This window comes from Moschus berezovskii, chromosome 23 (assembly GCF_049115385.1).
Source record: "Moschus berezovskii isolate FMDL1 chromosome 23, NW_MosBer_1.0, whole genome shotgun sequence".
NCBI lineage: Eukaryota > Metazoa > Chordata > Mammalia > Artiodactyla > Moschidae > Moschus > Moschus berezovskii.
In genome coordinates, this window is record NC_142482.1 from 25,493,907 (window position 1) to 25,521,121 (window position 27,215).

A 27,215-nucleotide genomic window follows, 5' to 3' on the forward strand; every position below is an offset into this window, starting at 1 on the left:
TTAGATTGCTTTCTCACACTATACACATAAATAAATGCCAGAATGTATAAAGATTTATGTGCAAAATAACACAACTTCTTTTTTCTTTTAGTTTAGCGAAATGATTTATACAAGGCAAACATTCTGTTAACTACCTCCTAAGTCAAACAACAATTCTACCAAGCACCTCAGAAGACCCATCCTAATCCTATCCCCAAAATAAACATTTTCTTCCCGACTCTGTAGTAATCCCTTTCTTAGATTTTATTGGGTTTTATCACTTAAGTACGCATCCTTAGATACTATAGTTTTAGTTTTGTCCTTAGATTTTTAGCCTGAGAAGTGTCTGATTCTCATTCCATCCACAGATTCCCTTTCCACCCCTTTGTTTTCTTTACAACGTATCTGCTGAAGAACTTGAGCCATTTGACCAAAGTTTCTCAGTCTGGACTTTGCCGACTGCATACGTTCTCATGGGAGAGTTCAACTTGTCCTGTCAGCTCTATTTCTTGGGTATCAGCAGCTGGATCGAGGGCTTGACCAGACTTAGGTCCTATCCCTTTAGCAAGACTACCAGTGGTGGTGCATCTTTTTATCAGGAGATGTACACAAGTCTAGTTGTTGCTTTTTTGAATGAAATAACACAACTTTAACCTTAATAAAATATAGCAGCATATTATAATCAACCCAAGGTAGTAAAAGATAACCTATGAAAAAACATAAAACACAAAAATGAATGGATTTGAAATACTTGATCAAATAATCCAAAATTAAAGAACTTCTGTGTGATGGTATCTGCTGCTGTTTGGTAACTCAGTTGTGTCTGACCTTTTGCGACTCCATGGACTGCAGCCTGCCAGGCTCCTCTGTCCATGGGATTTACCAGGCAAGAATCCTGGAGGGGGCTGCCATTTCCTTTTCCAGGGACCTTTCCAACCCAGGGATTGAACCGATGTCTCCTGCACTGGCAGGCGGATTCTTTACCACTGAGCCACTTGGGAAGCCGTGATATCTACCATAAAGTTAAAAGACTGGGAGGTGATATTAGTAGTGTATGTGGCTGACCAAAGATTAACATGCGAAATACAGAACCCCCACAAAACAATAAGAGAAAGACAAACAACTCAGAAAACAACGAGCAAAGGATATAAATATGTATCCTATAAAAAGGAAACCTGAATATGGTCAACATGTCTTTGAAAAAATGCTCAGGCTTACAAATACTCAAGACAAGTAATTAAAATCCAATAATTAGCTATTTCATTCACCTCTATCAGACCAGAAAAAATGCAAGAAATAAAGTCTAACAAAGCAAGCACTTGTAAAAATATAAGGAAGTCGAAATATTATATACTGCAGGTGAGACTGCAAATTAAAAATCTTTTTTTTTTTTGAGAGAATTCCCTATGACCCTCAAGCCAGCAATAATAGACTGACTAGAGAATCCCATGGACAGAGAAGCCTGGTAGGCTACAGTCCACGGGGTCGCAAAGAGTTGGACACGACTGAGCGACGGAACGGAACAGAACTGGTCAGGTTCAGATGGTAAAGAACCTGCCTGCAATGCAGGAGACCCAGGTTCAGTCCCTGGGTCAGGAAGATCCCCTGGAGAAAGAAATGGCAACCCATTCCTGTATTCTGGCTTGGAGAATACCATGGACAAAAGAGCCTGGTCTGATACAGTCTATGGATGGCAAAGAGTTGGACATGCCTGAGCAGGAGTATTCATTTCACTTCACTAGGAGTGTTTCCAAAAGGGAAACCTGGGCCAGGTACATTACAGGGGAAAGAGACAGAGACAGAGGCAAAAGTCAAATGACACTGCAGCACTGCTTAGGGCAGCAAGAAGTTGTTGCAAGATGTACAACCTAAATGGACATCTTGTGGTGGAAAGATGAATAAACTAGACTAATTCAAACTACAGAACAGTAAAATGCAACAACTTTTGTGTAGGTTGACATTGATTTCTAAAACAGAATGTTGAGGGAAAATGGAAGGTTAATGATAAAAATAATACGATAAAACTTAGATAATTAAGAAGGCAATATTATTTAAAAACATTAGCTCATGGTGCCAAAACCTCGGTCATGAAAAGTTTAAAAAATGGACTGAGAGGATATAGCAAATTAATGACAGTGGTTGCCTTTGTGAGAGATGACTTCACCATTATCTTAAATATCCTATTTCTTTTATTCAAAAATTATCAGAAGTAAATAGATATCAGACGTCTAAAAATATATAAAATAAAAAGTATCTAAAAATATTCCAAAGGAATGTTCACATGCATAAAGCCATTCAGATCTCCACCTCTCCGAAATGGAATTTAACAAAAGAATTCTTATATGGATACACATGTATTCATATAGGGTAACATATGTGGATGCTACTCTTTCTGTAAATGTTAATTCTTGATATACACCATTGTAGATTTATACCAACTAGCAAAATACATGGGCTTCACTGGTAGCTCAGCTGGTAAAGAATCCATCTACAGGGGCTTTCCAGGTGGCGCTAATGATAAAGAACACTCCTGACAATTCAGAGACATAGGAGATGTGGGTTCCATCCCTGGGTCAAGAAAGTCCTCTGGAGAAGGGCATGGCAACCCACTCCAGTATTTTTGACTGGAGAATTCCATGGACAGAGGAGCTTGGTGGGCTACAGCCCATGGGGTCACAAAGAGTCAGACGTGACTGAAGCGACTTGGCACACACACGGTAAAATATACAGATGTCCAGATACTGGCATAGTTTTGGTGATGATGATGTAGCTAGTGAATTAAATAGGCTGAAAATTTGACCCATTACTCGTTGCCACAATAACTATACCCAAACCTAGCCAGTGTGTGATTTTGCATGCTAAAGTGGATCAGCAAATAACCGTGCATGTAAAACCGCAAACTAAAATTTAGAACCTAAGTTGAGGTGTTTTGGAAGTGACTTTAAGTTATTTGCAGAACTTAAACATGGGTTTCATTTCACTGTTATAGTCACACAACGATAAATCCTACAGCACTGTAACAAAAGTCAAATGACAATCGATAGAAATGACTAACATGCAGACTATCCCCGACAGCTGTCTTCAGCTTGTAAACTGATGCACTGAAATCACTGTAAAATGTGGGCCATTAGCAAAGAGTGGAAGAGTCGACCCATTTCAAAGGGTACAGCAAATTAAATCGTATTTCTGTAGCCTGTAATTAAAATGCAGTAATATGTGTAGGAGTCCATGCCTACAATTTTGTAACTTCTCATAAATATTTTCTGCATGAAGTAGTAGTTGGTGTCCTCCTAGCTAAAATTTTCTTAAACCTCAGAAAACATTCTTAATGTGTAGCTGCTTAAGTGTGATTGAATGTGCCAGTGCCTGCTCTGTGTTTACTTAAGGCTGTCTTTATGCCTCATAGGCATGCCCTTGCATTTGTCCTTTTAAAGGTAAAACTGTACTAAAACCTTTCTGAAACTGCCTAAGAACAGATGGCACCATTTAGGCAGATTCATTCAAATTTAAGCGCACATTTTAAACAAATGTGCTCTTGGCACTAGAGACAGTGCCTTTGGAAAAATTCTAGTGATGATTAATCATCTGCGTGCAGAGAGCTTCCACATTTTATATCAGTCTGTGTATACAGCCCCATGTTAGGCAGTACAGAGACAAGAAGGAAAAGAAGGCCTGGACCTTGCCCTCAGGGTGTTTATAATACAGTTCGGGAGCTACTGACAAAATGTGTGAAATGAGAGCGGACAATGAAAAAAAAGCTAAATGTGCAGGGTAGAAGGTGATCTGTTTTCAGCACTGAGTATCCTGATCATCTCTATCCATTTCTGCATTGTGGAAGCTCTCCCCCCTCCTCCTGTTCCCAGGTTTCCAGAGCCAAAGACCACCCTGGTGCGCTCTCTCACGCTCTAACTGCTTGCTCAGTCTCCTTTTCTTTCATTGGGCTCTTTTCTCTCCAGTCCGTAAAAACAGCCCTGTCTGAAGCTATCTGTGGTCACCATATTTCTTCCTCTTGGGGAACTCTTCCATAGCTCTGATTCTCATTGCATTGGTTGTTATTTTTCAGTGGCTCAGTCATGTTTGACTCTTTGCAACCCCATGGACTGCAGCAGACCAGGCCTCCCTGTCCTTCAGCATCACCCAGAGCCTGCTCAGACTCATGTCCATTGAGTTGGTGATGCCATCCAACCATTTCGTCCTCTATCGTCCCCTTCTCCTCCTGCCTTCAGTCTTTCCAGCATCAGGTCTTTTTCAACGATTTGGCTCTTCACATAAGCTGGCCAAAGTATTGGAGCTTCAGTTTCAGCATCAGTCCTTCCAATGAATATTCAGGGTTGATTTCCTTTAGTATTGACTGGTTTGATCTCATTGCTGTCCAACGGACTCTCATTGGATCGGTACTGTCACACACCCAAATCTTAGAACTTGGATTTGGATGACCTGGTTTCTTTAAGCCCAGGTTCCATCACTTACTAGTGTTGAAATCTTAAGCAAATTTACATAAAGTAATTTTGGTATTCATGCCTTTGAAATGCCATAATAAAACTCGCTTTGCTGCAGAGAGTTATACTAATTACTGATTGAAATGTTGAAGTGGTCCGTGAACTGTAAAAGGTCATAAAGATGTCTCACTATTGATTTTTACTGTTCAGATGCCTCTGATGTCCTCATTTCCAACCACAATTTCTCTGTACCCCAGGTTAGAATGTCCAAGAGCTGGACTGATAATTGTCATTAAAATGCCTTACCAGCATCTTGAACTTAGTGTTACCCCAAACAACCTCATCACTTTCCCTCATGCTATGTCTAATCCATTCTGGAGCATTTACCTCCATTCTCTTCTTTCCTTCTCCAAATAGCTATTTGGAGAATCTCACCTGGGTTACTACATTCTTTTTCTAGTGCCCCACCCCCAATTTATTCTTGTCTCCTCCAACTGTTCCCCACCTTGCAGTCAGAGTAATGCTTTAAAAGCACGTATCTGATTATAACAATCCCACCTAAATCACTCAATTAAAATGACACACTCTCTAAGACTAGTAGCTCCAGTTTCTTCTACTGTGACTTTCACGACTGTTTATCAAACTCTTTTTAAAATATGGTTCTCTGACACTCTGAATTGAGTATGTTCTTTTAAATATAGCCTAACCACAGCAGAGAAAACTGGAATCTGAACAATCTAAATCTAGTGTTGCCAACAAATAGCACACAAAGTGATAAACCATATTTGCTCCAGCCTTTTACCCGTGCGACGGAATTTCCTTGGAAAACACACATACTTGTTTGTTTGATGACTGCGTTTGATTAGTTTTTATCCCAGCATGACTATCTGTTGAGGTAATTCTGGATTTTTATTGTTTTGCAATTTTGTGCTATCTACAAATGAAACTATCTTATACCTCTTCACCCAAACAATTTTGAAAGAATGGAGTAGGGCAGAACAATAGCATTCCATGAAGACACCTTTGCTTTCTATTCTACTCATGGGTATTTTCTAATTGGCTTCAATCCAAGTACTTTCAGATATCTTCAATTTCTCTTTATATCCCCCAGGATATTTTGAGAGACTTTATTAAATAAACTGAATTTACTTGACCTATGAATTTTTATAACCCTATCAGAAAAGTGAATGAAATTAATGTGAATCAGTGCTGACTTTTTATTAACTGGTTATTGACCATCATTTAATAATCCTTTTTTTTTTAGATTCTTTTTGAGGCTTTGGTATCAAAAATGTTTTAATCTGTCATTTGCCAAATGTTTCCCTTTTCAGAGGGTTGAGAATAAATAACTTTCCTTTATAGAGTATAAGTCTAAAACCCAGGCTCACCGGTCCCTTACAGGTTCATCATATTGGTAGCCTGTGGCTGTTGAAAGTTAGTTTCCTCCAACTTAGCAGAAGCCTACTTCTCAGGTAAGGCCTATCTGAAAGGTTCTACAGAGGCTCTCACTTTCCACCTCCTTCCACCTAGACTCTGAGCTACTGGAAGGCAGGGACTAGGTCTGATGCATCATTGTAACCCTCGCATAGCAATACACAATAGTATTCAAAATCTTCTGTTAAATTGTTGGCTCTTGTTACTTTCTAGTTTTCTGGAATCTCTATGGCATGCTTGATAATTTTAGAACTCCACACGCAAAGTGAAATACAATTTGAGTGTAAAAATTAGAATTCCTTGTACAGCAAGACTGACTTAAATCTCTAAATCTATCTTGGACTTCAATTACTCTGTGTCTGATTCCAGAGCTCGGATTAACCCCAGCCTGAACACCTTCAACTACCCTTTCTCCTCCCCAAATTGTCCTCTTGATGGTCAAGTATTGGCCAGTATGTCTTACTGGAAAAGTATGCTCTTCTACTCTCCAGATAAGCCTATTCAAAATTCATTTATCTTCATGAATTCCTTGCACTATTCCTAACTGAGTGGCAAAGAACTGACATTTTTGAACTATGGTGTTGGAGAAGACTCTTGAGAGTCCCTTGGACAGCAAGGAGATCAAACTAGTCAATCCTAAAGGAAATCAGTCCTGAATATTCATTGGAAGGATTGATGCTGAAGCTGAAGCTCCAATAATTTGGCCACCTGATGTGAAGAGCCAACTCATTGCAATAGACCCTGATGCTGGGAAAGATTGAGGGCAACAGGAGAAAGGGCAACAGTGGATGAGATGGTTGGATGGCATCACCAACTCAGTGGACATGGGTATGAGAAAACTCAGGGAGATAGTGAAGGACAGAGAAGCCTGGAGTGATGCAATTCATGGGGCTGCAGAGTTGGACACGACTTAATGACTGAACAACAACAGCACATTCCTAACTAGCATTAACTACTGTGTTCAGAAAGGCCATTTAAACATTTGTGCATATAGTAGAAGATAACTAATGTCCAAACTCTGGAAAAATCCATTGTTCTAAATGGATTTTTAAATGTCTATCACTTTAAAAATCAGGACATTGTAATGGACAGTTTGCTATAGGGTAGTAAGGAATGATGGTGGAATCTACCAGGCTACAACCGAATGTTTGGTGGTTAACCCATTTCATGCAGTGTAGAGAGTGGTTTGGATTATAGTGAAAGTGAAAGTCTCTCAGTCATATCTGACTCTTTGCGACCCCATGGACTATACAGTCTGTGGAATTCTCCAGGCCAGAATATTGGAGTGGATAGCCTTTCCCTTCTCCAGAGGATTTTTCCAACCCAGGGATCAAACCCAGGTCTCCCGCTTTGCAGGTGGATTCTTTACCAGCTGAGCCACAAGGGAAGCCCAATATGAAAGTTGCTCAGTTGTGTCTGATTCTTTGAGACCCCATGGACTACACAATCCATGGAATTCTCCAGGCTAGAACACTGGAGTGGGTAGCCCTTTCCTTCTCCTTGGGATCTTTCCAACCCAGGGATCAAACTGCATTGCAGGCAGATTCTTTACTAGCTGAGCCACAAGGGAAGCCCAAGAATACTGGAGTGGGTAGCCTATCACTTCTCCAGCGGATCTTCCATGGAATTCTCCAGGCCAGAATACTGGAGTGGGTAGCCTATTCCTTCTCCAGAGGGTCTTCCTGACCCAGGAATCAAACTGGGGTCTCCTGCATTGCAGGTAGACTCTTTACCAGCTGAGCTACCCGGGAAGCCCTTCAAAATGTAAAAGATGACTCAAAAATGACCTTGTCAGACAATGGTGGCTTCAAACTGTGTATCTAAAAGGGAACTGGAGTAGCAATGTACTTGCAGAGTGGTATTTGAATCTGCTTTTGCAGCTTTACAAAACAGAGCTTTAAATTGAGGAAATACCACACCTCTGTATTGAAGGCTAAAGCTTCTTCTCTTCAAGCCATTTACTGGCACTAGCTGGGCTACCATCCTAAGGAGCTCTTTCACTGAACAAGAATCATTTCCTACAGCAGGAGATATTCCTAGGGTGAAAGAGAAATTTGAAAAGAAATGGTAGAGCAACAAGAATTGGGAAACAGTGATAAGCTTTTTCAAAAGCCTGTCTATTCATCTTCCCTGTTGGAATCTGCAGATGTACAATTTCTAATCCTGATGCTCTATGATTTTGTTACACATATTCTTATTGGTAGAGCAACAAAACTTTTCACTTTTGTTCATTATTTTATCATGATTTATGTGGGCATGGCCATTTTTAAGATTGAAAATTTGGTGACTTCCCTGGTGGTCCAGTGGCTAAGACTCTGTGCTCCCGATGGCAGGGGCCTGGGTTTGATCTTTGGTCAGGGAACTAGATCCTACATTTGAATGCTTCAACAAAACAAGTAAATAAATACATAGTAAAAGTAAATAAAGAAATATCATGCATTTGAAAAAAAGATTGAAAATTTTGATTCTAGGGGCAAAAAAATGATATGTGAGATCTGATTTTTGTGTTTACATAATATACTATTAAGGTGCTTCCCAGATGGGGTTAGTGGTAAAGAACCTGACTGCCAATGTAGGAGACTTAAGAGCCATGGGTTTGATCCCTGAGTTGGGAAGAGGAAATAGCAACTCACTCCAGTATTCTTGCCTGGAGAATCCCAAGGACAGAGAAGTCTGGGGGACTATGGTCCATAGGGTCACAAAGAGTCGACATGACTGAAGTGACTTAGCACACATGCACAATACACTATCAGGTTTTTAGTACCTTTTTTCTACTTTCAGTTAATCTCATATGTTTTCAATCACTTCAAAAATGATTATAAATAGTTAATACAGTCTTCAATGATTTGAATAATTTATTTATGTTACTTATAAGATTTCCTAGGATCCTTTGAATACTTGCTTTTTCTTGTTGGATCTTATAGCTTATATTCCATTCTTATGTACAAAAACTTTTCTTTTGTTTTCACTCACTTTTCTATTTTAGAGTGAAATAGCTCAACAAGAATTTCCCCTATTTTAGGATAAGTCAGGGGAAGGAAATCTCTCTTGGGCTGAAGAGGAGTTTGTAATACATATGCTTGTGACTTTTAAAGCAAACCAACTAAGAACAACAGCAGCAGCCAGCAAATCCAGAATTCGGCTTTCACTCCAATTCTCCTTGCTTGGTAACACTTTCTAAGCAGATATTCTTTTTGACCTGCTCCTCTGCTCATCTGCTCTATCTGAATTGAAGACTGAGAATACTAATTGCCTAGGTGTTTCCCAGACTAATATCTGAGCCTTTCAGATTAAAACTTACTCTTAACCAAGGATTATCTAGCCCTCCTCTGATTGTTTAAATGATTTCTTATCTAATTCCTCCCATGGCACATCTTGGCCCACGAGGCCAACCACGCACTCGATGTACTCTAACTCAGCCTGGAAAAGTGAGGCCTGACCAAACCTAGTGGTTTAGCATGAGACCCTAAAAACACCCATCTTGATCTTTTCTTTCTAAGAAAGCATCATTATTTTTATTTTTAACCAACTAATGTGTATTGACTTTTCACTATATCTATGGCACCAGGAATATCAAGAAAAATACAGCATGCCACATAAATTAATAATTGCAATTCAGCAGAACATATTTATAATAAAGGGAAAATTATATTTGACCTGCTCCCCCTGCCCCCAAAAAAGGGAAAATTATATTTGACCTGCTCCCCCTGCCCCCAAACAGAGCAGTTGCATTTTCCCAGGGTTGTCAGAAGTAGATTCATTCATGATGAATCTTGAGCTGGGGTTGTCAGAAGTAGATTCATTCATGATGAATCTTGAGCTGGGGTTGTCAGAAGTAGATTCATTCATGATGAATCTTGAGCTGGTACCCTTTAGGAGTTTTGCATTTTTCAAGGCAGATCAAAAGACAGAGGTACCAATGACACTAAGGTACAAAATCTAAGTTGTTTCAGAATATACATACTGCTTAGCAGTAAAATATCCCCAATTAGATAACCCTCTATTGGAATTAATGACCCTAAACCACTCATTTTCCTTTCTGGTTTTTCTTTTTATAAGATACCTGGCTTTTAGAAAAGTGATCAAACTCATTGCCCGTAGTAGAAAAATTTCTAGGTCCAGCGCACTATCAAAGTAGCTCTGTAAAAGGGAAAAACAGACCAGGCATACTAATTTTGCTTAAAGTTTAAAAGAAAGCTTTGGAACAATCTGAAACATAAGTTAAGAATATGTTAGCAATTGTGATTAACCTTTCTCTTAAGAATAGCCTGTTTGTTTTATTATTTATCCTTTCTAACAAGTCTGGAATCAATTTGATGGATATTTTATTTGGATGCCTTCAGAGATCTGCTTGTTGTTATTTAGTCACTAAGTCATGTCCAACTCTTTTGCGACCTCCCTGGTGGCTCAGATGGTAAAGAATTTGCCTTCAATGCATGAGACCTGGGTTCCATCCCTGGGTTGGGAAGATCCCCTGGAGGAGAGCATGGCAACCCTCTCCAGTATTCTTGCCTGGAGAATCCCCATGGACAGACGTGCCTGGCAGGTTACAGTCCGTGGGGTCACAGAGTCAGACATGACTGAGCAACTAAGCACACACACAGGGCTGCAGGCCATCGGGCTCCTCTGTCCATGGGATCTCCCAGGCAAGAATCCTGGAGTGGGTTGCCATTTGCTTTTCCAAGGGAATCTTCCTGATCCAGGGGTAGAACCTGTGTCTCTTGCATTGCAGGCAGTCTCTTTACTGCTGAGCCACTGGGGAAGCTTTCAAAGATCTGTTAGCTGACTTCAAAATTTTAGGAAAACTGAGTGTCAGAATTAGTGATGGCTCTTCAGTTGGATGTCAAGATTCAGAGGATTGCTTCCCTATGGGTCATTTCTTCAAAATTAGGCAAATCAAAGTTAAACACATTTATTAAAAAAATACAAGCATGCTAAAATCAGCACATATGGCAAATTGAGAAAGAATTGATCTACATCTTAAATCAGAGCTATGTTCAATTATCATCTCTGTTTAATATCATTGAACTGGGAATCATCATATAAACAACAGGACAAAGTTCTGTTCTCTGAACAATGGAAAATATATCACCCCAAGTGTTCCCCACCTTTTCTTTTTTTTACTTGACTGCAAGAAGAGTCGTAGCTAAATTTGGTCCTCAATGGCATCCTTGTTGTCTAGCATATTCATTTTTCATCTTTTACATTAAATTTAACTTTTTAAAATCTCTTCTCTTCCTATTAAAATTCAGTCTCACTTAACAATTTCCAAGTCTTGCCATACACATAATTGGAAAAAATAATAATATAAGGATAAAAAATCTAATGATCTTCTCAAGAATTTATAGCAGTTCATTTAAACTGGCTTTAGGGAAAACTTTTTTTTTTTTAATACATACTATATACCTCAAGATGATAAGTAAATTGAAAATACCCTTTACTATCCTGTATAACACAATAACACATTAAGCAGATATACATTTGAATAATCTTATTCTTATGAAAGAAGTTTATCCTGTCAAATTGGTTGTGATAGCTCTCAATGCAATGTTTGAGTTCAGGCATCAAGATCTGGACCCAACACACATCTGAGGAAAATTTCATTCACAGTACAGATACTGAAGGAAGAACTCTCAAAGCACAGGGGTATAGTTATTACATACATTATTTTACTCCATTTTATAGTCTAATAATATATTCTCCACATTTTGAAGATTTCACAGTTCTCTCTACGGCCATGAATATCTCTTGCTGTTAGAACTGGCAAGTCCCAAACATGATCAATTTCCTTGTTGAAGGTTTGGGGCAGCTGATAAGACCCCTGTCTCCTCCCTCCTAGCTTGAAACTAACACAAGGAATAGATGTAAAAGTCAGTCTGCCAAAAAATGAAAGTATCTATCAACAAGAAGTGCTAGAGGAGTAGCTTCTTCTATGTCTACTTAATAAGAAACATTGACTTCTTATACCCAAAATTGATTTCCTGCCAGCTTCCCCCATGTGTATTCCTGGTTGTAAAATAAGCCAAAGCAATCTATCTGAACTTCTATCCCAATTTCTTATAGAAACAGCTTTACTCATTACTTATAGAAACAGCTTTACTCAGCTAATCTCTGCCTCTCTGCCCTCTGCTCCACTCCTTCCCTTTCCTCTTCCGTGCTCTACATTGCAGGGACACTGAGTACTAAAGGCAGCATTTCCCCAAGACTCATTTTAGCTGGTATCCAGCTGGGAAGAAAGGGAGGGGGAGAAATACTCTGGCTTCTCCCCACTTCATGCCTTCCACTGCCCTGCCAAGGCCTCCCACCAGCTGAGACCTATCTATAGTTTATAGTAGCTTCCTGCTGCTAGTCATCTCTGCGTTGCATCACCATCCCCTGGTTGCCATCTCAGATTCTTCCACCATCCATGAAACAAAAGTATCTGCATTGATTTCCTCTATTTTAAAAACACAGTGGTTTATTTTCCTTGTTTGATCCTGATAGATACACTCAGTTAAATACACAATTTAATATAAAGCTCCAAGATGTTATACAAGACTGATAGAAATATAAGGCTTTTGTATTTCTTTCAAAGTTACAGGCAAGACACTGCCCATTTTGTCACACAAGATCCTTTAAACAAGTACGTTGTTGTTGTTTAGTCACTGAGTCGTGTCTGACTCTTTGAGATAGTCTGCAGTCTGCCAGCCTCCTTGGTCCATGGGATTCTCCATGCAAGAATACCAGAGTGGGTTGCCATTTTCTTCTCCAGGGGATCTTCCTGACCCAAGGATTGAACCTGTGTCTCCTACATTGGCAGGTGGATTCTTTACCAGTGAGCCACCAGGAAAGCACTTTAAACAAGTATAGATAAAATTAACCTACAATTCAATGCCCGAAAGTTTGCAATCTGAATAATGAAAACCATTGAACCAAAAATGTCAAAATGTTTACCAAGTTTTTATTTGTCTGCCTGAAGAATCATAGCTAAACTTTGTCCTTAATGGCAATAATTAACTTATTCCAGTCATCTATCATATCCATCTAGCTTCTTCTAAACTAAGTTCACCTTAATTTTGTTTTCTCTTTGACATTTTTTTGACCTGGTTTATGTATGTTTTGAAATTGTAACTTGCTTCAAACCCATTTGGAAAATAGATTATATATTTACATATACATACTTTTTTTTACTAAAAAAGCCATGCTACATTTGAATTTTATGAAGAATAATGAGTCATTATTTTGCAAAAATGAAACACATTCATTAAGACAGACTGAGTTATATTATGGTAGCAATTTAATAAATAGCACCACAATCTCTGAGGCTTAAAAATCACAATTTTTAAATCACAAGGCTTCTTTCTTGCTCATATTATTTCTCCAATATTGTGAAATGGTGGTTCTGCTCCATGTACTTGACCCCTCGAGACTGGCGGGGGTGCTGCCATCCTCTAAGGTCACCACCCCGACATAAAGCGTTCAGGGTTTGCCACAGAGGAGGAGATTAAGGAGAACTTCACACTAATTCTTACAGGCTTCAGACTAAAAGTAACATGCCACCGTCATTCAGATTTCATTGGTTAGAGCACTTGAACTCTATTAACTTCAAAGAAGCATGTGCCAGAAGGAATAACCCAGAAGTTTTGGTGAACACTGGTAATCCCCACCACACTCATTATTTTAAAACTCTAAACAACACCAAAAAGAACAAAGATGAAAGTCTCCCTCAAAAAATGTTAATGTTTGATAAAAATTATTTATTTTTAATATATGTATACAAATGTAAGAGTACTTTACCAAAACAAAAGCATGCTGTTATTGCTGTTCAGTTGCCAAGTCATGTCCAACTCTTTGCGACCCCATGGACTGCAGCACACCAGGTTTCCCTGTCCTTCACTGTCTCCCAGAGTTTGATCAGATTCGTGTTCATTGAGCCCATGATGCCATCCAACCATCTCATCCTCTGTCGCCCCCCTCTCCTTCTGTCCTCAATCTTTCCCAGTGTCACAATCTTTTCCAATGACTCGGCTGTTTACGTTGGTGGCCAAAGTATTGGAGCCTCAGCTTCAGCATCAGTCCTTCCAATGAATACTCACGGTTGATTTCCTTGAGAATTAACTGGTTTGATCTCTTTGCTGTCCAAAGATTCTCAAGAGTCTTCTCCAACACCACAGTTCAAAAGCATCAATTCTTTGGCACTCAGTCTTCTTTTTATAGTCCAACTCTCTCATCTATACATGACTACTGGAAAAACCACAGCTTTGACTATATGGACCTTTGTCAGCAAAGTGATGTCTCTGCCTTTTAATATGCTGTCTAGGTTTGTTACAGCTTTACTTCCAAGGAGCAAATGTCTTTTAATTTCATGGGTACAGTCATCACCTGCAGTGATTTTAGATCCCAAGAAAAGAAAATCTGTCACTGCGTCCACTTTTTCCCCTTCTATTTGCCATCAAGTGATGGGACCAGATGCCATGATCTTCATTTTTTGAATGCTGAGTTTTAAGTCAGCTTTTTCACTCTCCTCTTTCACCCTGATCAAGAGGCTATTTTAGTTCCTCTTTGCTTTCTGCCATTAGAGTGGTATTGTCTGCATCTCTGAGGTTGTTGATAATTCTTTCAGTAATCTTGATTCCAGCTTGTGATTCATCCAGCATTCATTCATCCAGTACATCATTTCTCATGATGTACTCTGCATATAAGTTAAATAAGCAGGGTGACAATATACAGCCATGATATACCCTTTTCCCAATTTTGAACAAGTCTGTTGTTTCATGCCCAGTTCTAACTGTTGCCATTCTATTCTTAATTGAAAATTATTAAATTAAATTTTATTTGAATAGAAGAAAAAAGAAATAAAACTGAAGGAACTGATGACCTTCCAATAAATTTTTTTTCATGGTAAGAGATGCATATCTTTTTTTATAAAAGTATCTCTTTAGAATTAAGGAAAGCTCATGGAATTAAAGGACTTGGGTCATTATATTTTTTAACCATATGGTTGACATTTAGACAGTATCTATTCCTTTTTTGGACTTCCCTCATGGCTCAGCAGTAAAGAATCCACCTGCCAATACAGAAAATGTGGGTTCGATTCCTGAGTTGCAGTGGGAAGATCCCCTGGAGAAGGAAATAGTAACCCATTCCATAATTCTTGCCTGGGAAGTTCTATGGACAGAGGAGCCTGGCAGGCTGCAGTCCATGGAGATTACAAAAGTGTCAGACACTACTCAGTCACTAAACAACAACAGCTCCTTTCTTGCTTTTCAATATAAGGAAATCAGCTTACTTCTAACACCACTCCCTCTTCTATTTTATAACTCCAAATTTGTGTTTCATCTATTACTAATTTATATTTTCAAGGTTTATAATATTCACTTTGCACAGTTGCTTAGTTTTACATCTACAGTTAAATAAATTCAATGTTTTCCACCATACCTTTTGTAATGCTTATGGGTTCCCACATCCTTTAATTTGGTTCATCTCTTAACTGGTTAGACTTGACCGTCAAACAATTTTTAAAAAGGATCACTGGGTTCATTTTCTTCCAGAATTCGCACATGCTTAAAATTACTTGTCTGATGTTTTTGCTTTTTAAGGACAATTTGAAAATTTGGCTGGGTATAAAATTATTGGGACACAATATCCTTGCTTTAGAACTTGTTCCACTGTCTTCTGGCATTGAATATTGCTGTGGAAAAGTCCAAGTACTAACTTTTTTAAAAAATTTTCACTCATAGTTGGCTTGCATTTTTTTGACTGGATGTTCATAAAGTTCTTTATTTAGCTTTGGAAATTAGTAGACTCAGTAGATTTTATCTTGGAGTAGAGCTCTTTCAATTTGAAACACAGCATGTCCTTTTCATCTGCAGATTCAAGTAATTCCAGATTTCAGGAAATTTTTCTCTTTCTCGTTTGCTATTCATGTTTTTTTCCTGTTGCCCTCATTCTTCAGGATTTCTAATTACTCACAGTTGGTTTCTCCTTTGTTTCTCTGATTATTTTCAGCCACATTTCCTCTTCTTCTCCTCTTCCATCTCTTCCTCTTCTTCCTTGTTTTCCTTCTCCTTTACTTCTTTATTTTTTGCTTTTTAATGGAACTTTCATCTCTGTAATGGTTTTCTTCTCTTTCATTTCTGTGTTCTTCAAGCTTACTTTTATCTTCTTGTCTTGCATCTTTTCTCTGAATTTTTCTATATTTTTCGGTATTTTTAAAACCAAAGATTGCATTTAGGTAACATATTTAAGATTATGAAGTATACTACCTTGTTTCCTGATGTAAGTAGTCTTCAAGTGTATGTTGCTTTACCCATCACACTCCACATACATGAGAAGATCTTTAGCTATTTTCCTTCTGATAATTTTATCTTTAAGCATGTCCATCTTTTTCCTAGACAGTTCAAATTTGCTTTGTTTATTATATAGATTTACTCTGCACATTTCATTCTTAACTTTAAGTGTGTGTGCACTTAGTTGCTGTCACGTCCAGCTCTTTGCATCCCGTGGACTGTAGCCTGCCAGGCTCCTCTGGCCACGGAATTCTCCAGGCAAGAATACTGGAGTGGGTAGCCATTCCCTTCTCTAGGGTATCTTCTTGGCTCAGGGACCTAACCTGGGTCTCCTGCATTGCAGGTGGATTCTTTACCATCTGAGCTACCAGGGAAGCCCTTGAGAGCATATACTTTCCTCAAATTTTTGCACCAAAAGATCTGAGGTAGTAAAATTTCTTAAGTCACAAACTCCCTGAATTCCACTCACCAAAGGCCATTTTTCTTGGTCAAAGCCTAGACTACTAACCATAAAAATGGCCTGTCTTTAACTCTTTGGGACTTATCTTCTATAGTGAAGAATGAATATCTAAATAACATTTCACGATCTTACTTGCCCGTGTTCTTAGATCTCATCACTCTAACCAGAAGATCATTGAATTTGCATTTAAGAACTGTGACCCTTTCTTTAAGGTGAAACCGTATCCTGCCTGAGGTTGGAGGATATATGTGTTGGCTCTCAGCAACCTCCCTCACCATAATTCAAACTTCATAATATTTGGCAGATTTCCTCTTGGTTTGGGGTTATGGCTATTTCCTTATTTCACTGATGATGGATTTTCCCCTTCTATTTTTCATTTTTTGTCACTGTTGTTGGTGGATTTTAGTAACAGGGAGTAGAGTAAAGGCTACTTTTTTCTGCTGTTTAATCAGAATTTTAAAGATCAGAAGAAACCCAGGAGCTAAGTTTTTACAGCCAATAAGATTGTGTTTCTCTAATTATGTATATGGGTTAAGTACATTTTAATATTCTAATAATGGCTGAATTGTACCACTTCATTTATTTTAATAAACGTTTTAGATTTGAAATTCATGGTTCATGCAATACTATTAATCAGGTTAGATGAGAGCAGAATGCAAACGATGTTATAAGACAGAATCGCTAGTTAAGAATGACTGTATATTTCTCACATATAAAATATAAAAAAAGAGGGAGAAAAATGCCTGGGATATACTAAGGGCTCAAAATTCACGTTCCCTTCTTTCTATACCTAATAAAATATATTCAGTAGGTTAGAGAAGAAGTTAGAATTGTCAACACATCTTTTGCAAGGCTTCTAGCTGCCTAAATCAAATCCCTTATGACTATACAGTGGAAGTGAGAAATAGATTTAAGGCACTAGATCTGATAGGTAGAGTGCCTGATGAACTATGGATGGAGGTTCGTGACATTGTGCAGGAGACAGGAATCAAGACCATCCCCAAGGAAAAGAAATGCAAAAAAGCAAAATGGCTGTCCGAGGAGGACTTACAAATAGCTGTGAAAAGAAGAGAAGCAAAAAGCAAAGGAGAAAAGGAAAGATATAAGCATCTGAATGCAGAGTTCCAAAGAATAGCAAGGAGAGATAAGAAAGCCTTCCTCAGCAATCATGTAAAGAAATAGAGGAAAACAATAGAATGGGAAAGACTAGAGATCTCTTCAGGAAAATTAGAGATACCAAGGGAATATTTCATGCAAAGATGGGCACAATAGAGGACAGAAATGGTGTGGACCTAATAGAAGTAGAAGATATAAAGAAGAGGTGGCAAGAATACAGAGAAGAACTGTACAAAAAAGATCTTCATGACCCAGATAATCACGATGGTGTGATCACTCACATTCACCTAGAGCCAGACATCCTGGAATGTGAAGTCAAGTGGGCCTTAGCATCACTACGAACAAAGCTAGTGGAGGTGATGGAATTCCAGTTGACCTATTTCAAATCCTAAAATATTTTGCTGTCAAAGTGCTGCGCTCAATATGCCAGCAAATTTGGAAAGCTCAGCAGTGGCCACAGGACTGGAAAAGGTCAGTTTTCACTCCAGTCCCAAAGAAAGGCAATGCCACAGAATGCTCAAACTACCCCACAATTGCACTCATCTCACAAGCTAGTAAAGTCATGCTCAAAATTTTCCAAGCCAGGCTTCAACAATACGTGAACCATGAACTTCCAGATGTTCAAGCTGGTTTTAGAAAAGGCAGAGGCACCAGAGATCAAATTGCCAACATCCGCTGGACCATTAACAAAGCAAGAGAGTTCCAGAAAAACATCTATTTCTGCTTTATTGACTATGCCAAAGCCTTTGACTGTGTGGATCACAATAAACTGTGGAAAATTCTGAAAGAGATGGGAATAGCAGACCACCTGACCTGCCTCTTGAGAAACCTGTAGGCAGGTCAGGAAGTTAGAGCTGGACATGGACCAACAGACTGGTTCCAAATAGGAAAAGGAGTACGTCAAGGCTGTATATTGTCACCCTGCTTATTTAACTTATATGCAGAGTACATCATGAGAAATGCTGGGCTGGAGGAAGCACAAGCTGGAATCAATATTGCTGGGAGAAATATTAATAACCTCAGATATGCAGATGACACCACCTTTAGGGCCGAAAGTGAAGAAGAACTAAAGAGCCTCCTGATGAAAGTGAAAGAGGAGAGTGAAAAAGTTGGCTTAAAGCTCAACATTCAGAAAACTAAGATCATGGCATCTGGTCCTATCACTTCATGGGAAATAGATGGGGAAACAGTGGAAACAGTGTCAGACTTTATTTTGGGGGCTCCAAAATCACTGAAAATGGTGATTGCAGCCATGAAATTAAAAGATGCTTACTCCTTGGAAGGAAAGTTATAACCAACCTAGACAGCATATTAAAAAGCAGAGACATTACTTTGTCAACAAAGATCCTTCTAGTCAAGGCTATGGTTTTTCCAGTGGTCACGTATGGATGTGAGAGTTGGACTGTGAAGAAAGCTGAGTGCCAAAGAACTGATGCCTTTGAACTGTGGTGTTGGAGAAGACTCTTGAGAGTCCTTTGGACTGCAAGGAGATCCAACCAGTCCATCCTAAAGGAGATCAGTCCTGGGTGTTCATTGGAGGGACTGATGTTGAAGCTGCAACTTCAATCCTTTGGCCACCTGATGCGAAGAGCTGACTCGCTTGAAAAGACCCTGATGCTGGGAAAGATTGAGGGCAGGAGGAGAAGGGGACGACAGAGGATGAGATGGTTGGACTGCATCACTGACTCAATGGACATGGTTTTGGCTAGACTTTGGCAGTTGGTGATGGACAGGGAGGCCTGGCGTCCTGCGGTTCATGGGGTCGCAAAGAGTCAGACACAACTGAGTGACTGAACTGAAAGAATTAGCTGCCTATTGAGATTTAATGATAAACGAATGCTCTTCTTATTAAAATAAGAGCAGGGTGAAATGGATTTAGCCTGTCAAGTATTTTGCGCTTCCCAGGTTTACAAATCTTGGAGTACACTTTCTAATTATATACAACTAATACATCTTTCCAAAAGAAATCTGTGAGGTTGTGTTATTCAATGTCTCTCTAAAAGGAGTACGTCAAGGCTGTATATTGTCACCTTGCTTATTTAACTTATATGCGGAGTACATCATGAGGAATGCTGGGCTGGAAGAAGCAGAAGCTGGAATCAAGATTGCTGAGAGAAATATCAAAAACCTCAGATATGCAGATGACACTACCCTTATGGCAGAAAGTGAAGAGGAACTCAAAAGCCTCTTGATGAAAGTGAAAGAGGAGAGTGAAAAGGTTGGCTTGAAGCTCAACATTCAGAAAACAAAGATCATGGCATCTGGTCCCATCACTTCATGGGAAATAGATGGAAAAACAGTGGAAACAGTGTCAAACTTTATTTTTTTGGGCTCCAAAATCACTGCAGATGCTGATTGCAGCCATGAAATTAGAAGACGCTTACTCCTTGGAAGGAAAGTTATGACCAACCTTGATAGTATATTAAAAAGCAGAGACATTACTTTGCCAACAAAGGTCCATCTAGTCAAGGCTATGGTTTTTCCCGTGGTCATGTATGGATGTGAGAGTTGGACTGTGAAGAAAGCTGATCGCCAAAGAATTGATGCTTTTGAACTGTGGTGTTGGAGAAGACTCTTGAGAGTCCCTTGTACTGCAAGGAGATCCAACCAGTCCATTCTAAAGGAGATCAATCCTGGATGTTCATTGGAAGGACTGATGCTAAAGCTGAAACTCCAATAGTTTGGCCACCTCATGCGACGAGTTGACTCACTGGAAAAGACTCTGATGCTGGGAAAGGTTGGGGGCGGGAGGAGAAGGGGACGACAGAGAATGAGATGGCTGGATGGCTCTGTGGACATGAGTTTGAGTGAACTCCGGGAGTTGGTGGTGGACAGGGAGGCGTGGAGTGCTGTGATTCATGGGGTCGCAGAGAGTCGGACACGACTGAGCGACTGAACTGAACTGAACTGAACTGAATGGTCTAGTGGAATATGATGCCAGAACTCTAACTGCAACCCAAATTCTCGTCTCACACACAATGCACATGTAGACTGAGGCTTAGAGAGCTGTTGACAAACACAATCACACAGTAAAGCTGTTCCTTCCTTCCTGTGCTGTCCTCATGCTATTAGACAATGTGTTCAATGACAGCTGCTTCAGTACCAGTATCTGCACAAACCTACTAACTCCATTCACAGCCTGTCTCCCAACTGCCTTTGCACTTCCACAAGGTCACATAACTCAGTAAAAACAGTTTGGTGGAGTGCAAAGTCTGAGAGCTTACAAAACACATCAGTACAATGTATACATTGAGTATACATTGTTTTTTTTTTTTTAATTTCAACCGAAGAATTAGGCAGAAAGACCTCTAAGAGCTCCTGGGAAAATAATTTACAGATCCCATAAATGCTGGTGGTAGGCTAGTTATTTAAAAAGTAACCTCTTCCAAAAGGGTTGAAGAACCACAAATTAAATTTTAAAATGTCAAAGTAGTCTGTGATATCCTCTGTACTCCCTAAGAGGTACTGTGTACCATAAAATCACCCCAATTCTGGGCCTGGGATTACAGGTCCTTTCTCCTGAAATCATCATGTCTTCTTCTCCAAGTGAATTGAAAAAAAAAAAAAAAAAGTTAATGACTGACCAGCTATGTAGTTGCCAGGTGCTGAAAGACTACAGCAGAACACGACTTTAGTTTTGTTTTTAAACAGTTGCTAGCTGAGAACTGTAGTGTCTTTCCAAATGTTATACTATATGTGTGTATGCAGTTGCTCAGTCTTCTCCAACTCTTTACAGCCCCATGGACTGTAGCTCAGCAGGCTCCTCTGTTCATGGGATTTTCTAGGCAAGAATACTGGAGTAGGTTGTTATTTCCTTCTCCAAGGGATCTTCCTGACCCAGGGATCGAACCCATGTTCTTTGTGTCTCCTGCATTGGCATGCAGAGTCTTTACCACTAGTGCCAACTGGGAAGCCCATTATACTATATATATTTAGCATATGGTGTGTGTGCTAAGTCACTTCAGTTGCATCCAGCTCTTTGTGACCCTATGGACTGTAGCTGTCAGACTCCTCTGTCCATGGGATTCTCCAGGCAAGAATACTGGAGTGGGTTGCCATGCCCTCCTCCAGGGTGCCTTTCCAACCCAGGGATTGAACTGGCATCTCTTAAGTCTCCTGCATTGGCAGGTGGGTTCTTTACCACTAGCACCATATTTTTATATTTATTTAGCATATTACTGCTTCTGAATTGATCAAGGTAAAGAGCAACACCAGGTAACAATCATATAAGAAATTATACTGGAGGTTATTTGGACACTGTGTTAGTTCTCCAGCACAAAATCTAGGCAACTTCAACAATAGAAATTTGCTATCTTACAGTTCTGAAGGCTAGGCATCCCAAACAGAGGTGTTGGCAGGGCTGGTAATTCCTTCTGAGGACTGTGAGGAAGGGCTCTGCCCCAGGCCTTTCTCCTTGGCTGGTAGATGACTGTTCTCATGTTCATACGGCACACTCCCTCTGTATCTGTCTGTCTCCAAATTTCCCACTTTATAAGGGTACCAGTGATGTTGGATTAGGGAGGGCCCACACGAATGACCCCATTTGGAGTTGATCACCTCTGTAAAGACACTACTTCTCAATAAAGCTACATATTCTGAAGTACTAGGGGTTAGGATTCCAACATGGGAATTAGATAAGGTGAGACAATTTAACCCACAAAAGACAGTACTGTGGAGTTTTGGTAGAAAGGATCCCCAGACACTACTCTCTTCTCCAAAGTTGCTTGTAAAATAATGCCATGTTAGTTTAATTATGGGTTTCCCAGGTAGTAAAGAACTTGCCTCCCAACACTGGAGATGCATCAGACCCGGGATTTGATCCCTCAATCAGGAAGATCCCCTGGAGGAGGACATGGCGACCCACTCCAGTACTCTTGCCTGGAGAATCCCATGGAGAGAGGAATATGGATGGCTACAGTCCATGGGTTGCAAAGAGTCAGACACAACTGAAGTGACTTAGCATGCATGCAGTCTAATTATTCACTTTGAGCAACACTATGGCTTCCTAAAATGAATATTTAAATGACACTTTCACCAATGGAGATTGCTCCTACAAGGAGCATCTGATTTTGTTAATCCAGGACAGCTTCTGTCATGAAGCAGTTAAAAAAATCCTGGATTTTACCTGGATCTTGACAGAAAAGCAAGTAGAAATAAACAGAAACAGAAATGCAGATGGCAAATAAAGGTATAAAAGAATTTGGTAATAAAAAATGCAAGTTAGAACAAAATTCTTTTGACTACCAAATTGGCAGAACTTTCAAATCTTGTGGTGTTGGCAAGGGTACAGAATAGGGATCTGTTCACATACTTCTCTGGGAGTGGGTTTCAACCAGCTTCTTAACAGTAAAACTCGAACTGCCCCAAATTTAGACTGAGCACACTTAAAATGCTAAAATGCATATTCCTGGGCTCCACTGCAGATACGGGATCCTATGTCTTTGGACTAGCATGGGGTATCCTGATACAAGTTATCCTTGGGCCACACTTGGGGACAGTGTGCTCTAGACCGTGGGCGGGGCTGGGCAAATCATCTCAGGAATGGGACTGTGCAGGGCCTGCCAATCGAACGCAGAATGTCTTGCCCAGTTAGGTTTAATTAATTGAGAGCAACATTTCAATGCTAAGACAAAAAGTACCAAGTCATACTTGCTACTGGTGGGCTTTGACACTGGGTCACAAACAGTTCAGCTTTTACAATATTTATTCTCTGTGGCATAGCAAATCAACTTTTGAAAAAAAAAATCTACCCCAAGGACATAATCAGGTTTTATTCAAAACATTGGCAGGATTACAGAAATTATTTAAGAGTGGGTTCTAAAAATAAGAAGAGGATGAAGCTACTCTTAATAACTTTTCCTTAAAATTCTGGCTCTCAGTAGGAGAACTGAAAAGGGAAGAGCTTGCTTTGGTCCCCATATTCAGGCTTTGTTTTGCAAATGTTTTCTGGTTACCATGGCAACTTCTGGATTTCTCTGTGTAAATGGGAAATTGGGAACCTCGTCTTCTGAAAAAAAATGATTAGTGTGTTCTTTTTATCCTGGTAAGCTCATTGCGTGCTGACAAATTACATTCTGACAGCTCAGTTGTAATCTAAAACATGCCTCTCTGGAGACTCTGAATAATAAAGTATTTCCAGGGATTGACAGTTATTCTTCGTTTATATTTTTATGTATTTGCTTTCAATGAATTCAAGAGATAAACTGAAGTGTTCCATACTTGCTATGCTTTTTAAATAATTCAGAAACGTATCCTTACTTGAAAAATCTGACATGTGTCAATTTGATTACCATGCTCATGAACTGTGGTGTAAGGAAAGAACATAAGCTTCCGAACTGGTCAGAGTTGGAGCTGAAGCCCAGTTCTGCCACCTACGAGCAGTGTGACCTTGGGCAAGCAGTCTAACTCTTTGAGCCTTAGTTTCCATCTATAAAATGAGAGTCAGAAATAATACATACAAGTATCCACAACAGTGACAAGTCTACTGAGTAGGTTCTTGATAGAACATGGTAGTTATTACCAAAGAAAACAAATAAAAGCAAGCATAGAAACATCCAAAACCTATTAGACTTCATTTAAAAGCAATCAGGCTTCACATAGAAAAAAAAATGAATAAAATTTTAAAGTAGTGTGCTGTGATTCATGGGGTCGCAAAGAGTCGGACACGACTGAGCAACTGAACTGAACTGAATGCACAACCAGCATTATTAGAATTGGACTTCTCCAGGTTTCAGCTATTTACACTATTGTGACACACTCAACAGTAAATAATAGGAAAGGACTGTCAGAATTTTGTAAGATGGTAGAACAGAAAAGCTTATACAAAGGAAGGTGAAGGTCCTCAAAACTTTACACAACAATAATCTGAAAAGATGCAGTTGGCTCAAGTTAGAGGCATAACTTTGAAAAAGCAAATGGCCAAGCTTATTTGCTAACAGGGGTCATGGTGAACCAGGGCCAGGAGCCCTCCCTGACCCATTCAAGGTGAAGGGATGGAATTGTGAGGACAAGGCCTAGACTCCTCAAGGATGAGTCACTTTAGGAAGACGGTCAACAAAGAGGCAGGGGTAGGTTTCGCCTCATGTTTTCCAGTAGCATTTACGATCTCCCATTTTTCTTTTTCATACTCCATTGGTGGCAGGACCCATTTACAGTCTGTACCTCTCGGTTTGCTATTGATTAAACTATGTATGGAGGAGGAGGATTTTTAGTGAAACATGTTAAATCTTTCATTATTATACTCCCTACTTCTTAATCTGCCTTTATTCCTGTCTCTTCAATGACTGTGACAAATGAGCACGATGGATGACTGCATGGGCAAAATGCTGAAGCAATACACAAATGCAAAACACCATAAACAACAGAAAAGATGCTGAAATTAAAAACGAGGCACAGCTCTCTTTAAGTGAAAATAATAATTTAAGGGTCCTTAAATCCATATTATATGTGACACCTAAAATCAACATTTTTAAGCTAGTCTGTTGAAAAGTACTGATGCAGAACTAGTAAAACAACAATGAAACTAAGGGCCCAGCACAGTGACAGATGTCAACACCATGCTTTCACTACCTGATTTCCCATTTATCTATCTTGTATTTAAGGTGGTACATTCCAAGGGGTGAAAATGGGGCAGAAAGAAAGTCTCTTGAGGGAGACTTTCTCAGACTACTTTTCCTCCCAGCTTACTGTCTCTTCTACTGTTTGTCATCAGAGACAAGGTAGAACACAGAACTCAGGGAGCATGATCTAAAAAGGAAAGTGCCTGTGATCACAGGAAGCTGTTCACTGTTCCCATGCCACCACCACCCGAATCGCTGCTTAATTCCTTTCAGTGCAGTGGCGCTGAATGAGACTTTTGTGACCCTCCATCTCCAGTCAGTAACTGGTTGAGACCCATGACCCAGCTGGGTTAACCCAGTCTCCTGCTTATGGTTCCAAGGCAAAATATAGGTGACCAGTTAGGTGGGAATGTCAGATTAGCAATAAATAGCTTTCAGCACAAGTATACCCCCAATATTGCACAGATGCATACTTCTACCACACACCATGGCAGTGTTCCTGGATCTGCCAACAAGAGCTGCAAATGCATAGAGCACTTCCTATGTTCCAGGTGTTATTCTGAATTCATTAATTCTCTAAACCCATGAAAATCCATGGATAGGTAAATGCTAGTATATGGATGACTGGAGGTTAGGAAGAATAAGCTATGTAATTTTAAGTTTCAAAGTTATTCAAAAATTCCTTTAATGAAGACTTCTGATGAGTTGTCATGGGCTGGCTGCAAAGCAATTTGTATAAAATTTAAAAATACAAAATTATGTGAGAGTTGGACTGTGAAGAAAGCTGATCGCCGAAGAATTGATGTTTTTGAACTGTGGTGCTGGAGAAGACTCTTGAGAGTCCCTTGGACTGCAAGGAGATCCAACCAGTCCATCCTAAAGGAGATCAATCCTGGATGTTCATTGGAAGGACTGATGCTAAAGCTGAAACTCCAATCCTTTGGCCACCTCATGAGACGAGTTGACTCACTGGAAAAGACTCTGATGCTAGGAAGGATTGGGGGTGGGAGGAGACAGGGATGACAGAGAATGAGATGGCTGGATGGCATCACCGACTCAATGGACATGAGTTTGAGTGAACTCCGGGAGTTGGTGATAGACAGGGAGGCCTGGCGTGCTGTGATTCATGGGGTCACAAAGAGTCGGACACGACTGAGCGACTGAACTGAACTGAGATTTTAGTCCCTGCTCATTAACTAGCTAGAAGACCTTGAGAAAGTCTTCTCAATTCTCTGGTTCTAGGTTTCCTTTTCTTAAAACATGGGATTTATATGAGATTACTTTTAAAGTCGTTGCTGTCCCCCAGATTCCATTATATCTTACAGTGTGCAAACATGGCTTGCAGAGAAAAGCTTATTACCTCTGCAATCATTCTGTTGGTGTCGCCCAAGAAAAGTAGATTCAGAGCTTCTTCCTCTGTGGTCGCCTGATGAAGAGACAAGTTTTTCAGGTGGATATTCTGATCAGGGTCCTCCAGGACTGTCACTTTTCTAGGGAAAAAAGAAACAACAATGCAAGGCACTTTGAGAAGGAAAAGGACTTCGAGTCTTTCTTACAGGTTTCTTTTTTAAAGGCCATATGTATGACGCCTTGAATTTATAAAATAAAAAAGTACACAAGACACCAGACAGTACTGGATTAGCATCCAACACTGACATTCCCTTGACAGTACTACCAAATAGCTTTGGGGCTGAAAAGTACATTGCTGCTGCTGCTGCTAAGTTGCTTCAGTCGTGTCCGACTCTGTGCAACCCCAGAGACGGCAGCCCACCAGACTCCCCCATCCTGGGATTCTCCAGGCAAGAACACTGGAGTGGGTTGCCATTTCCTTCTCCAATGCATGAAAGTGAAAAGTGAAAGGGAAGTCGCTCAGTTGTGTCGGACTCTTAGTGACCCCATGGACTGCAGCCTACCAGGCTCCTCCATCCATGGGATTTTCCAGGCAAGAATACTGGAGTGG

At 39.8% G+C, this 27,215-nt stretch overlaps 1 protein-coding gene across 2 annotated transcripts in view; it reads right to left on the reverse strand.

The window, feature by feature from the left end:
* Positions 1-27,215, reverse strand: part of KIF6 (kinesin family member 6) — a 421,191-nt gene that overhangs the window by 264,039 nt on the left and 129,937 nt on the right. For both annotated transcript variants that reach the window (XM_088831062.1, XM_055406438.2), the window contains exon 6: positions 26,616-26,745. In XM_088831062.1, coding sequence (XP_088687188.1) covers positions 26,616-26,745 — 130 coding nt within the window. The remainder of the gene's footprint in view (positions 1-26,615; positions 26,746-27,215) is intronic.